The 15,390-nt window shown below is 39.3% G+C and overlaps 1 protein-coding gene across 3 annotated transcripts in view; it reads left to right on the forward strand.

Annotated features, from left to right (window-relative positions):
- ankrd27 (ankyrin repeat domain 27 (VPS9 domain)) overlaps positions 1-15,390 on the forward strand; it is a 61,277-nt gene that overhangs the window by 16,705 nt on the left and 29,182 nt on the right. For all 3 annotated transcript variants that reach the window (XM_067436033.1, XM_067436034.1, XM_067436035.1), the window contains exons 5-14: positions 1,487-1,641; positions 5,852-5,911; positions 5,987-6,040; positions 6,122-6,187; positions 6,489-6,565; positions 6,817-6,944; positions 9,079-9,160; positions 9,637-9,769; positions 13,049-13,129; positions 13,487-13,611. In XM_067436033.1, coding sequence (XP_067292134.1) covers positions 1,487-1,641; positions 5,852-5,911; positions 5,987-6,040; positions 6,122-6,187; positions 6,489-6,565; positions 6,817-6,944; positions 9,079-9,160; positions 9,637-9,769; positions 13,049-13,129; positions 13,487-13,611 — 961 coding nt within the window. The remainder of the gene's footprint in view (positions 1-1,486; positions 1,642-5,851; positions 5,912-5,986; positions 6,041-6,121; positions 6,188-6,488; positions 6,566-6,816; positions 6,945-9,078; positions 9,161-9,636; positions 9,770-13,048; positions 13,130-13,486; positions 13,612-15,390) is intronic.

Here is a 15,390-nt window from a genome sequence, read left to right on the forward strand (position 1 = left end):
TGATTCTTAGTTCACACTAAGTAGTTCGGTTCGTTTGGTTCATTTGGTCCGGACCAAAAAACAAAAACAAAACATATAGTCCTGGTCCGCTAGGCGTTCACACTGGCATTTTTAACAGCGAACCTAAAGTTACCGAACCAAAGGCTCAGGGAGAAGCTCACAGCCTGATTGGTCGGCTTATATGACGTAGGAGCTGCTTACTGAACATTCAGAACAACGCTGTGCCGGATTACACGCCATCATTTTATGCATGTACATACGGCGTTATTATTACCCGCTGAGAACTCATGAAGAGCTCATAAAATGTTCAAAACAGCTCCAGGATTTCCTCCGCTGTGCAGAAAAGAGACGGCCGTTCTGTCGTCTGTACCGCCTGATGGCCAGCAGGTCCTCTGATGAGAAGAGCCAGGTCTGCTTTTTCGAAACATTCCGCATTTTCGAAACATGCTCGGCGAACCAAATATTGATGAGGCTCTTCCTCGTTGCTCTACGTTTGTTCGCTAACGTTAACGTTACTCATTCTGGATACACCGATCTTTCCGCGTTGCCAAATCAGCTGACTATGCGTCGCATTGTGACATCACGTCCTGTCTTTGGCCCGTTTACATGTCTTTGGTCCGTGTGGCGTTCATATATCAGTCGAACCGCACCAGAGTTCGTGTGGAAGCGGACCGAGACTCATCTTTATAGCGCTCTTGGTCCGCTTGTTTGGTTCGGATGGCAGCGTTCACATGTGTTCAAATGAACCGCACTAAACGAGCGATCGCACCAGGGGTCGTTTTAATCCAACCAAACATGACAAGTGTGAACGCACCCTAACTCACTTAAAATATTATACGTCACTGCTAGTAAAAATTATGAAGTTAGTTTAGTTGATATATAGAGAGAATTGAACATTTAAGCTCAGTAAGCTTCTTTTTAATAGCTTTATTTATTGATTTTAAAGCTTATTTGTATAACTTTATATAGGCTAATTATATTCATTTAAAAAAAGATGCCTATTAATGATTGATTAACTCAAATGATAAATGTGTAATTGATTAAGGGTAGAATAATTACATGAATTATATATAAATCATTCAAAATTATTATTAGAAATAAGCATTGTTAAAAGCCAGATGCTTTCTTTAAAAAAACATTTGCTATGTTGTGACCTTTAATTTGGAGAAGGGGGCGTGGCTTTCTTGCATCAGAGGCGTGTCTCTTTACTCACAGCTGATTGGTCCAATTTCAGTTTGAGATCTCTTATCCAGAACATAAGCTGTCCTTGAGCAGGTTAGCTGTGGAGTGTAAGTTACTGTGGCGATGAACACAGCTAATAGCCAAACCACTTTAATGGTACCTAAAACCCAGGATTAACACAAACTTAGCTTAAACATATCTGGCTATCCAGCTAAACCGGCTTCGTGGTACAGGCCCCTGTTAGGCAAAACAATCAACTGTTTAAGTTTTAAAAATCTGTTGTTGTTTTTGTTTCCATTCGCAGAGGAGTTGAGTTCTGTGTCTGCCCTGTACTGTCTGAAGAATATTGAGGAAGTAAGGGAATTCTTGGGCCGCCATGCTGAAAAACTGGACAAGTTTGTGGCCACCTTCTGCCAAGCCTTCAAAGAGCAAGAGAGGAAGGGCCTGCGACATCACATAGTGAGACTAACACACATTCACCTTACATCATTGCTTGCTTTTATCCACTTAAACAACATAGATTATTCCTTAAAGCACAACTGCGGTGAGAAATGCCCCTCGGGGTAATTAACAGATGGTTAGCGAGTCGATCGTTCTCTGGGATGCGTTTTCATGAAATCGAATGTCAAGAGTTTTATCTCTAAACACAGATTAGCTTATAACGCTTGTCTACGGGGCACAGGGTAGTGAAATTAAACCGCTAGTTAATACCACTAACAGCTCAAAATATCCTCACACTAACACGGCAGCATAATGAGGGTCCCTACATGCAGACCGAAGCATTGAGAACTTTGTAAGAGTACAAACAGTTTAATAAGAAGATACTTTATAAAGACTGTGCATTACGCGTTTACAGGCGGCAGCCATCTTGGAAAACAGTCTCGACGAGTCGAGCCACGAGCGCTGTGCTAAGTGAGCTGGACGAGAGGACAGGGCCGGCGTTTGCTATAGGCGAGCTAGGCGGTTGCCTAGGGCTACAATTGTGTTAGGGGCGCGAGCGCGCTCTAGTGCCGCCCATTAAGCATAGAATCGGAACAAGCGAAATACAACATAATGTTCATTAAACATGATCATCATAGGGCGCCCCCTCAGCCCAAGTTTAATTACTTATCAACCTGATTATTAGATTGAATTGATGGTGATTATTGATTATTAGTTCAGGCGTTAGGTCAGGCAAATGCTCATCTTGCGCGTTCATCAAAAAAGAGGCGTCTAAACCCTGCGGATGCACAGGGACGGAAAAAAAGAAAAAAAGAAAGGAAGAAAATTGAAAGAAAGCCTAGTATAGAGGTTAGTCTTCTTATCTCAGCCAATAAGTTGTCAAACAAAATAAAATTACTTAGTATCAATCTTATCAATTAATATTTATTTTATAAATATTATTATAATTGTCACTAAGCTATCACTTGCTAGTTTTCTACATAATTACTATACGTATTGCAAACATAATTTCACTGACAATAATATACAATAACAATAATAAATAATCTACATGGATGTCATTTAAATCAAAAGTCCAGTTCGTTATAAATATGGATAGCGTATGCATGTTATTAATGAAAAGTACAAACTTTTCATAAATAACGTGGCGTCGGAAGGAAATAAATACAGCCTCTCGTTTTTTTTTTGTTTTTTTTTACTGGAGCAGCCTAACGAAAGAAGCCATATTATTTACATTAAACACAAATATGCTGTGTTCACCAAATTCTTTACAGTGATTGTAGTGTAGTGGTAAAATGCATGGCATCAAGATTTGATGCAAATCGATCAGAGGTTCGATCCCGCCTTTTGCCAAACTCTATTCCCTTTTCCCATCACATATCTGATCGGAAAGGCATTTATTTTCAATAAAAAGTGAGAAAATGTTTGAAAAGTGGAAATAAAGCGTCAAATGTGTTAAATAATAAGTGCTTCTCGGTTAGGGGTAGGCCTAGGAAAACAGACATGTGCTGAATTAGAATAGAGACGATAAAAGTGAGTGGAGTGGGGTGGGGTGGAGGGGTGGGGGGCGCAAAACTCCATCTCGCCTAGGGCAACCAAAGAGCTATAGCCGGCCCTGCGAGAGGAATTAAGTTTGTGAAATCTAATTGCATGGACATGCGTGAATTATATCTGTTTATTAAAATATATGGTTGACTAACTAGAAGGGAAGAGGGCTTCCCATATGAGGCTCAAAGTCACAGTTCATCTCTTAGCACAGCGCTCGTGGCTCGACTCGTCGAGACTGTTTTCCAAGATGGCTGCCGTCTGTAAACGCGTAATGTTCTGTGTTTATAAAGTATCTTCTTATTAAACTGTTTGTACACTTACAAAGTTCTCAATGCTTCTGTTTGCCTGTAGGGACCCTCATTATGCTGCCGTGTTAGTGTGAGGCTATTTTGAGCTGTTAGTGGTATTAACTAGCGGTTTAATTTCACTTACCCTGTGCCCCATAGACAAGCGCTATAAGCTAATCTGTGTTTAGAGATAAAACTCTTTACATTCGATTTCATGAAAACGCATCCCAGAGAACGATCTACTCGCTGACCATCTGTTAATCACCCCGAGGGGCATTTCTCACCGCAGTTGTCCTTTAAGAGAAGTGGGAACAGTAAAACAAATGCATTTTACATTATAATATATTATTTGAAATCAATCCTAAAGGATCCTATTGGGAATTTTCTTGTATCATTAAAACATTAAGATCTTTAGACACATATGGGGCAGTTGTTCTCTTCTTACCGTAATGATTCAATGTTCCTGTGTGACATCAAAAGGGATTTCATACGATTTTAAAACTTCTCAGACATTATTCCAGGACCATATCGATACAGACTCCAGATCCTATTGAAGCTCTCGATTCGATTCTGATTGAGTCTGATTTCATTCCAGTTCATTTATTTCAGTAATAATGTTTATAATGCCGACGCATATACAGGGATTTGTTTTACACAGATTTTTTTAACTATCCATTAAAAGAACCGGCTTATAGAGCTCATTCACCTTGGGGATTGCACTACACAGATTGTGTATGTTTCTAACTTGATCTGCCTCACAAGCCGCACTTTATTGTGATTGAAGAAACGTGTTAAAGATGTGTGTTACAGTTGCACCATCTGTTCGTAAGCTGTTCCTTCTTAAAGCGCAGCGTAAGCTCCACACCAGAGGCTAAGTAACTGCTCGCTAGTATCTAGCCAACTCTGTACTCTATTGGGTTGCATCATTTCTGCTTAAAGCAGAACGTAGCCAGTAGGTCGCAATCTTTCCATAAAGTAATGTATAGTTGCATAATAAGACGTTTACCCTCAGTGATCCAGTATCAGCCTTCAAATACGAGAGCAGAAGTTGTGTTGAAATGCTGTGAAGTTCAGTTGATCTGGCTTCTTTTGCCTTACTTAACTTAACAGTGAAAATCAGTTTCCATTAAAAATAAATTGGCTGAATAACTGTTGTAGCTTTATGATGTATCAGTGTAAATTTAATTCATGTGAAGACTACTGTTTTTAGATCTTATTTTTAATAACAAAGATAAATAATAATACCAAAAATAATCATCCACCCCTATAGTTCAGGAGTCTTTGTTTATCTGGATGTTCTTGATGTTCAGTTTTAGGTTGAAATAACTATTTATTACACGGCTCTGTGAAATACTTGATCCTGATTGGTCAATCGCCCATTCCAGCGGTATGTTATTTCCAGATAACACACACCCGCTCATCCGGGTACTGTGAGTTATCTCGACCGGTTCTACTTCTGTGCTTAACGCTGGCGCCATCTTGTGGCTTAAACAGCCGTGGGTTACAATGGAAGACTTCAAGGCAGGTTTCCTTTATAAAGTTTTAAATATGGATATTTTTCTGACACAAACGCATCGATTGGAATCAGAAGGCTCTATTAACCCATCGGAGTCGTGTGGAGCACGTTATTGACGGACAGCTGCATTTTTTAATAGACATTTTACTACTACATTTAGCAGCAATAGATAAAGGCTTAAAGCAGGCTGGAACTGTTTTTCTTCGCGGAAGCTTTGCGTAAGAGCTAATAAAATATTCAATCTCAAGACAATATTTCGTGCCTAATTTATTTGAGACTAGTAGCCGTGTAATAAGCGGGATAATGTCCCCCCAGCCGGTTGTTATCTCAGAATAAACCCCTTCAGAGTGACGCTCCGCTTCGCCTCGGGGTCCTGATCGCTCTGGAGGGGTTTATTCTGAGATAACAACCGGCTGGGTGGACATTATCCCTTACTTATTACCAAGTCAAGCAAAGAGTTTTTGGTATTTAAATATTTGCATTACATTTTTTGTTTGTTTCCATTGATGTTAAAATTAAATTGTCCGATTTGTGACATTAAGTTTTGCTAAAACACTGCTGGTCACTTTCAGAAGTTTGTAGCGATGCTTTCTTTTCGCAGAAAGAATGTGAAACACATAAATGGTATCATTCTCAGTTTTTAAATATTTTTTTAAAATATAATTTGAGTAGATTTTACACACTAATAGCAATATCGTATCGCATATCGAATTTCACATTATTTATCAAGATATTGCATATCGCATTTTTCTTCAATATCGCACAGCCCTAGCTGTAACTTAGTGATTCCATCTACAGTAACAATAGCATGCTTTTGTCTACGATCCCTTAGATCTCATTATATATTTGTGTATTTATTTTTCACCCAATCCTCTAGGACTCTGTGAATGCCCTTTACACAAAATGTCTTCAGTGGCTGTTGAGGGACTCTCATCTGGTAAGCGTTTAAGAGCGGATCAGTGTGATATGGTCCGTCTTGAGATGCTGATTGGGTAAAATGTCTTGTTTTCAGAGGCTTTTGGCGAGACAGGAGATACAGATGACTCTACTCAAACAAGCAGTGGAGGTCAGTTCAGAAACAGACATTTTGTTCTCGTGTAACCTTGAGTTGATGAATTAATGTGTCATTTCTTGTGTCCATTTTCAGATGTACATCCATCATGGCATCCATGATCTACTCTTTCGTTATGTGGGGACTCTTGAAGCAAGCCGGGTACTGATTAACCATACCATCATTAACTCCCTCTCACCTTAATGGGTTTGTTTTGTTGCAGGAAGTACAATTTCATCTTCAATTTCAGTAATTCAGAATGTTTTTTTGTGCGTTTTTTTTCTGTTTTTCCATGCTTTTTTATTATTAAATGTTGTAATGCTGGTTTGTTTAATGTCTTTTAATGCATTATTGCAGAAGCTTTTGAAGGGAGAAAATTAAAGGGTTCAAATACTCCCAGAAAAGTTGGGTCGATGTAGTAGCGTTTTATTTCCCACTATTAAATGTATATTTGTCTTGACAGGATGCAGCTTTCAACAAAACAACGCGATCCTTACAGGAACTGCAACAGAAAGACCTTGGTGTGAAGTCAGAATTCAGGTGAACTAAATATATCTCTTTTTCTTAAGCGTTTGCTAAGCCAAACTACTTTATTTTGATATTTTTGAGTGATCAGACAGCTGAAATATCCTGTGAGGAAGGAGCTACGTCATGTTTAGAGAGCAGGATGTCATAGACATGACAGAAAAAATGTTTAATTACTGTGAAAAATGTTGTGCAAGAAACCATTAAACGTTTTGTAAAGAATAGACTCTGCCATAGTGTTAAATTGTCCCTTCTCTCTCTCGTAGTATAAATATTCTTCGGGCTAAGAGGGAGTTGAATCAGCTGAACATCTGTACGTCTCCTCTGCAGAAACTGCTCTGCATAAGGAAAGTCATTTTAACCATCATGCAGTCAAACCGACGCCAAGATACAGGTGCTGTGACCACAAACTTACTTTCTAAATGTCTAAATGTCCTGTATTTACCTTATGGTATTACCATGGTACTTTTGCAACTGTTTCGGGTGTGTGTGTGTGTGTGTGTGTGTGTGTGTGTGTGTGTGTGTGTGTGTGTGTGTGTGTGTGTGTGTGTGTGTGTGTGTGTGTGTGAGCCTGTTTATGTGGTTTATGAGGACACAAATTTGTATAACTACATGGGCATTACACTGGTATTACACTATAAATGTGGTTTATGAGGACATATCAAATGTCCTCATAATTCAAATGGCCTTAAAAACATACTAAATGATGTTTTTTTGAGAAAGTAAAAATGCAGAATGTTTCCTGTGATGGGTAGGTTTAGGGGCAGGGGCAGTGTAAGGGGATAGAAAATACGGTTTGTACAGTATAAAAACCATTATGCCTATGGAGAGTCCCTGTAAACCACATAGACCAACATGTGTGTGTGTGTGTGTGTGTGTGTGTGTGTGTGTGTGTGTGTGTGTGTGTGTGTGTGTGTGTGTGTGTGTGTGTGTGTGTGTGTGTGTGTGTGTGTGCGCGCTCTTTCTGCATGGCTCTTATAACCGGATTAGCCGGTGTACGGCCATTCTTGAACAGTTAGTCCTCTGTTTCACCTCAGACCTTAGTCTTCATGCAGCAACACTTCCAGTGTGTGTAAACTGGAGGAATGCTCTCCTAATGTCTGTTTGTCAAACAGCTTGTTTAGTAATTTTCCCAATTTTGCCATAACAAGGCACTGAAGGCAGGCAGAAAAACAGGCACAGGAGGTTCTTTCCATTTTTATACATGCGTTCAATGCTTCTTTTCTTCGAGAAAGATTTCATTTTGAACATTTTGGTCAAGTATCGTGCACAGTGATACCGTAATATCATTGAGATATAAATAATATGGTCCACATTGGAACCTTTTTTAGCCAAAAATGGCAACTTGCACAGGAAAGATTTGTAATATTGATTATTATTATTATTGATTGATTGTGCAGTTTTTGTTATAATTTTTTTTTTACATTTAAAACATCAACCGTGCAACAAATTAATGGAAGACCAGTGTTTGCAGTTTTAAACTGAAATGCTGAAGAAATGCTTGTTGATCTTTTTATTAGAATCTCAGTCTGTAAATGTATTTATGTATTGTTCTTTAAAACAGAGAGGATAATATACACTGCCTGGCCAATGGGCTGATGGGCAAAGTATTCTTGAGTGCATTATAAAAAAATTATAAATTGTTAATAAATTATTATTTTTGATATTTTAAAGTGCCCACGATAACAATATCGTGCATATTCATTATCGTGATAAATCGCATTATTGAAAATCGGCACATGTCTAATATATATATAGATTTTGGGGAACCAAAATCAGGTAACCTTCCCTCAGTTAGAGCATTGAAGATGGGTCGAGGCTGGGTCGTGCAACCTGTGTGTGCAAACCTGCTGAAAAACTACAGGAAACGTTTGACCTCTGGGATTGCAAACAAAGGCAATTATTAACATTGATTATCTCAGGTGTTCAAATATTTTTTTGCAGCTGTATCATACAAATACATAGTTAAAAAATCATACATTGTGATTTTTCTTAGATTATGTCTCTCACAGTGGACATGCACCTTCGATGACAATTTCAGACGCCTCCATGATTTCTAAGTGGAAGAACTTGCTAAATAGCAGTGTGTTCAAATACTTATTTTCCTCACTGTGTTTATATCCTAGTGGATATATATGCAGAAGGAAGTGAAAGAATTACAGAAGTTATAAAGAAGAAGGGTCGACTCTTATACTGAGTCTGTGCATATATCATTTTTGCTAATAAAAGCCCAATGAAAATATGAATTTTTTCCAGTATACCATAGAAAAATGTGAAAATAGCATCTACAAATACTGAAGCAACAAACTTTGTGAAACACTACGTTTATTTATGTCTCTGCCAACACCATGCCAGAGGTTCTTCTTATTGTAGATGAGAGAGATCCTCTCTCTCTCTCTCTCTCTCTCTCTCTCTCTCTCTCTCTCTCTCTCTCTCTCTCTCTCTCTCTCTCTCTCTCTCTCTCTCTCTCTCTCTCTCTCTCTCTCTCTTTGTGTGAAGGCCTGAGTTTGTCTGTCTGTGTCTTTCAGCGGTGAGCATTGAGGCCATGTGTGCTGATGATCTTCTGTTAGTCATTCTCTATTTGCTCATCAAAACAGAAATTCCTAACTGGTGAGTGTTATCTTTTCTGCTTCACAGTCTCAGGGAAAATTATTGTATTGTTAATTGAATGTCTTTAGCAACCTGTTGATTGCGTTCATTACATGTCAACCAATCAATCATCTTTATTTATTCAGCGCTTTTCCAATGCCGATTGTCTAAAGCAGCTTCAGTGTTAAACAGGACAATATTGAACAAAATGTGATTTGGCTGTACAGTCGTTCTGGAGAAAACAGTGATGTCATCAGATTATTTTAATTTATCATACAGCGACAATGCTGGCAGATCAGTGTTATAGTTTATAGAATTAAATAAGACCTAATTCATTCATTTGATTTGTATATTTAGCTGAATAACTTAGATCATAATGTTAGTGTCCCCAACTGAGCGAGCCGAGCCAAGGCGACCAAAGGAACCGAAACTCCATCAGGGCATGAGGGAGAAAAATGTGCAGAATGTTGATACTCTGACTACTTCTTCTTCTTCAGGATGGCAAATCTGAGTTATATAAAGAACTTCCGCTTCCGTAGCTCCAGTAAGGATGATCTGAGTTACTATCTGAGCTCGTTTGAGGCCGCTGTGGAGTACATCAGCCAGGGCAGCCTCACCCAGAACACTCCGGTGAGATTCAATTCAGTTTCTAATCATGATGAATGATTACCCAACATCTGATGGGAGGCGCAGATCAGAATTCTCCTTATAATTCAGCAACAAGGGGTTAAAGGAACAACCCACCCAAAATATTCAAAAAGAGTTTTAGCAGAATGTGCACACTGCTCCATTCCATATAATGCAGATTACATTCATGTGATGTTTTAGTGCTACGCCCTCACAAAGATTTATTATTTACATACAGCCTCAGGATTTTAAATCTTTCAAGCACAATAAGCCACGAAAGAAATGTTAATTCTGTACTCTCATGCTTTCTAAGAGGAATTTTCTTTGTGCATGCACTATGGCTAAGTGATTAATCGAATCGCAATCACGATTTGAAACACCATGATTGGCTAATCACAAAAGGCGGATGCAATATGAACAATACGCTGCGAGTCTGTCCTAGGCGCGAAAGCGACTGCACTCTTTGGGCCTTATTCATGAAACATGAGCAGAACGAATTTGTGTGTAAATTGTTCATAACGCCGTTCTAACGTAAATGTTCAGGTTCACCATTATTTTTAGTTAGTACGAAAGAAATGTATACCTGCTCCCTGCCATGTGTAAATGGTGCGTAAAACCTTTGAACGTTCTGTGATCTAATTTAGGCAAACTGATGACATTGCATTTTGATGCACTATGTAGGCCTACCATAATAATAATTCAAGAGTTGATTTGCCCAGTCTTTTTCTTTCTTTCTTTCCTTTTTTTTACTGTTTAATGTGGGCATTAGGCAGCCCTCGTCACTTTTTACCAGGCTGTCCAATCACAGTGGAAGTGGGGCGGGACAAAAACTACACCAACCAATCATCCCACTTGGACACTGACTGAACAACTATAACAGAGAAGTTAATACAGCTTTTTACTGCATTTTTATATTCAGTATTTTTTTTCCAAAATGAGATACTAGTAACACATTACTGCCATGGATATTCTCAAGCTCTATCATAGCAACCAATGTATCTCAGCTGGAAAAACGCTGCCCTTACAAAGTGCTTTCAAGCGCCACCAGCTGGCCATTCTCAGAAGAGCACTAGGCTGGCTAAAAATGCTTTGATGGAGACACGATCATTTAGTATTTATTCCTAGTTATATGGCCAATTAGTCTCTTCAACATTTATGCAAAATATTGGAGCCAAACCTGAGAAAGAAGTCCAGAAGATTCCACAGCATTCCTAGTCACGTCCTTTGCATATTTAACTCATGGGCAGGGATTATGCAAATGTTTTATGAGCATGCACATGCTCCCTATTTTCACATGTTTAGAATTCACTAATATACACACATTTAACTACAGAATCCGTGGTATATAAAGCGTTTGTGAATCTGGAGGACAGTTTTCGTAAAGGTCTATTTTACGCGCAAATTACTCCGAATTTGCTCATACACTCACCTAAAGGATTATTAGGAACACCTGTTCAATTTCTCATTAATGTAATTATCTGATCAACCAATCACATGGCAGTTGCTTCACTGCGTTTAGGGGTGTGGTCCTGGTCAAGACAATCTCCTGAACTCCAAACTGAATGTCAGAATGGGAAAGAAAGGTGATTTAAGCCGTTTTGAGCGTGGCATGGTTGTTGGTGCCAGACGGGCCGGTCTGAGTATTTCACAATCTGCTCAGTTACTGGGATTTTCACACACAACCATTTCTAGGGTTTACAAAGAATGGTGTGAAAAGGGAAAAACATCCAGTATGCAGCAGTCCTGTGGGAGAAAATGCCTTGTTGATGCTCGAGGTCAGAGGAGAATGGGCCGACTGATTCAAGCTGATAGAAGAGCAACTTTGACTGAAAAAACCACTCGTTACAACCGAGGCATGCAGCAAAGCATTTGTGAAGCCACAACACACACAACCTTGAGGCGGATGGGCTACAACAGCAGAAGACCCCACCGGGTACCACTCATCTCCACTACAAATAGGAAAAAGAGGCGACAATTCACACAAGCTCACCAAAATTGGACAGTTGAAGACTGGAGAAATGTTTCCTGGTCTGAGGAGTCTCGATTTCTGTTGAGACATTCAGATGGTAGAGTCAGAATTTGGCGTAAACAGAATGAGATCATGGATCCATCATGCCTTGTTCCCACTGTGCAGGCTGGTGGTGGTGGTGTAATGGTGTGGGGGATGTTTTCTTGGCACACTTTAGGCCCCTTAGTGCCAATTGGGCATCGTTTAAATGCCACGGCCTACCTGAGCATTGTTTCTGACCATGTCCATCCCTTTATGACCACCATGTCCCCATCCTCTGATGGCTACTTCCAGCAGGATAATGCACCATGTCACAAAGCTCCAATCATTTCAAATTGGTTTCTTGAACATGCCAATGAGTTGACTGAACTAAAATGGCCGCCACAGTCACCAGATCTCAACCCAATAGAGCATCTTTGGGATGTGGTGGAACGGGAGCTTCGTGCCCTGGATGTGCATCCCACAAATCTCCATCAGCTGCAAGATGCTCTCCTATCAATATGGGCCAACATTTCTAAAGAATGCTTTCAGCAGCTTGTTGATCAATGCCACGGAGAATTAAGGCAGTTCTGGAGGAGAAAGGGGCTCAAACACAGTATTAGTGTGTGCTCCTAATAATCCTTTAGGTGAGTGTGTATTTACGAAAGTTTCCTGAATGAGGGGCTTTGTGTGGCAGTCTTGAGTGAGTGCACCTCTGTTCTCCCCAAGGGACCTAACCATCTATAGATTGCTTTAATGAAATTAACACTACTTTCTATGAGGAAAAATGTTTGGTTTCATTCATGTTTGTTGACAAGTCTAAGATGAGATGACACCAACATTGTTAAACAATAACTGTGGCTAAAAATGTCATTGATGAAGACTGACCAAAAATAACAAAAGCTACGACTTTATTCAGCATTGTCTTCTCTTCCGAGTTCGTTTTCAATCCTCAAATAAAGATTCAAACGGTTGTGAATCAGTGAATTGATTCATGATTCGGATCGCCAATGTCACGTGATTTCAGCAGTTTTGACACGATCCGAACCATGAATCAATACGCTGATTCATAACCGTTCAAATTGTATACCGTTTGCCTTTAGTATAGTGTGCATACACTTGCATACGCTCTCGGACTAAATATAAAATATCTTAAACTGTGTGTGAAGATGAACGGAGGTCTTACGGGTGTGGAGCGACATTAGGGAGAGTCACATTTTTGGGTGAACTCTAAACCTTTAAAGAAGTGTACTTGATCCCAGTTTCCTAACTGTTGGTGAATGTGTGGTCCACAGGGGTCAGGCGTTAGACTGTCCTTCAGACAGAAGGTGGACCTGCTGTCCCAGAATGCTACGCCTATAGATCAGCTCTTTGAGGTGAGTATCATGTGCCTTTGGCGGTTTTTCAAACCAGTTTCAACTTTACTTGCCTCTTCCTGTTAGCACCGCAGGAAGTAATATCACATTTAGTGCACAATAATAGCTTTCATGAAAAACATATAAACTCATAATTGACCTGCACCTAAAGCAGATGATCAGATAATGATTAAGTTAACATGACACGGGCAGTCTTATTTTAGAAACCGACTTATGATGGTTAAGATGCACAAGACAGGTATCTCAGATTGGTTCTTGATTAAATAAACATTTTATTTATGAGCGCATTAGCAGTGATGCATTGATTATGTGTGTGTGTGTGTGTGTGTGTGTGTGTGTGTGTGTGTGTGTGTGTAGCACATTGTGAGTGGAAATGAGGCAGAGGTTAAGCGTTTGCTGAGCGAAAGCGAGAGTGAGGAGGACGGGAGGAAGTTGTGTCACCCACTGTGCTCCTGTGACGCCTGTGACCTCCACATCTCAGGGTCAGTACTGACAGACCAGCGAACATGTTCATCATCCACAGAGTAAATGTATAGGAGCTTTTGAGGGGACAATTACCTGAACTTAAAGGGTTAGTTCAGCCAAAAAGGAAAATTCAGACATTAATTCCTCACCCTAATGTTGTCAGACCTCCGCTCATCTTCACACACAGATGAAGATATTAGTGTTGAAATCCGATGGCTCAGAAAGGCCTTCATTGACACCAATGTCATTTCCTCTCTCAAGACCCATAAAGGCACTAAAGACGTCGTTACAAAGCCCATCTCGCTACAGTGGCTCGACAATCATTTATGAAGAGGCCAGATTAGTTTTTGTGCTTAAAAAACAAAATAACGACTTGTATAGTGATGGACCGATTTCAAAACAAAGCTTTGAACCGTTAATGAGTCAGTGAATCGATTCATGATTCGGATCGCCAGAGTCACGTGATTTCAGCAGTTTGACACGCGATTCACATTTTTGGCTGAACTAACCCTTTAAAGTTAAACTCTTTTTTTGTGTGTTGACCATTATGACAATAACTTTATTATAATTTGTTTTGTAAACTACAAAAATACAAATTTGTAAAAGGATGGCGTCATTCGTATGTATGTTACATGTCCAGTCTGTAGCCACGCAGTTTTACTTTACAAAGTGCCATCTACTGGCAAGACAACATTGTTAGTCGTTTTTGCGGAGTCGTGTGAACGGGGATGTTTTTGTCGTCTGTATGCATAAATGTTTACATCTTTAAGGGAGACAAACCCATGAATGCCATACTAATAGTAGTCAATGAACAATAAACTAGCTTAAGACAATGTATTTAAACTAGGGCTATCAACGTTAATGCGTTAAGGCATGTGATTAATTTAACGCAATTTAACACAAATAAATTACACAGAAGTACATGAAGCTGCGACATTAACGTAATTTGCATAATGCAGTCGATTACTCAGGAAGGATAATGTTTGATTTGTCACGCGTGAACGTTAGTGAGGATCGTTTCGCGAACGAATCATTCGTTTGAACCGATTCTTTTTAGTGAGCCAGTTCAGAACCGTCTGAACCGTTCCAAACAGTTCGCATCTCTAGTAAGCACTAATCCACACATTTCTAAACATTCATGAGAAAAAACATTCACTTTTTGACGTGTCTGACTCTCCCTCTGAATTGAAATAAACCAACATCCCGAAGTTATTCAGTTAACAGCACACTGACATAACCTACTGTTAAGAGAGAACTGATGATGATTTTTAGTGGGGGGGGGGTTTTCATGGGTGCTTAGGTGTGTATAAATAAGTTATATAGGCCTAATAGAATTATATGAACTCCTTATATTTGGAGTCTCCAATGATCCTTGAATCTTGCAGAAAATACAGTTTTGTGAGAATCACCCTTCGATGTGATTGTTTACTTTGGTTAAAGCAAATTATGATAAAATGAAGGTGTTTAATAAGATAAATGGGGACTGCTTAATTTCACAGCATAATAAGCAGTAATCAATAAACATGCGATTAATCATGATTAAAAATGTAATCTATTGACAGCCCTAATTTAAACATAAAAACATCTAATGTACTTCATCTTGAATGCACGTCATGTTAGTAAATAAGGGCCAGATTTACTAACAGCTCGCTCCAGCGCTTACACTCTTTTGGCATTAAAAGCTGCTGTTAGGGTTTACTAAAACACCGTTTTTGCGGCGGACCTTGTAGAAATGTCCATTTCAGAAGCAACACTTATGGGAGGTGAGTATTTAAACAAATCATTACGTTGATTTA

Source organism: Pseudorasbora parva, chromosome 25 (genome assembly GCF_024679245.1).
Source record: "Pseudorasbora parva isolate DD20220531a chromosome 25, ASM2467924v1, whole genome shotgun sequence".
In the NCBI taxonomy this organism is placed as follows: domain Eukaryota; kingdom Metazoa; phylum Chordata; class Actinopteri; order Cypriniformes; family Gobionidae; genus Pseudorasbora; species Pseudorasbora parva.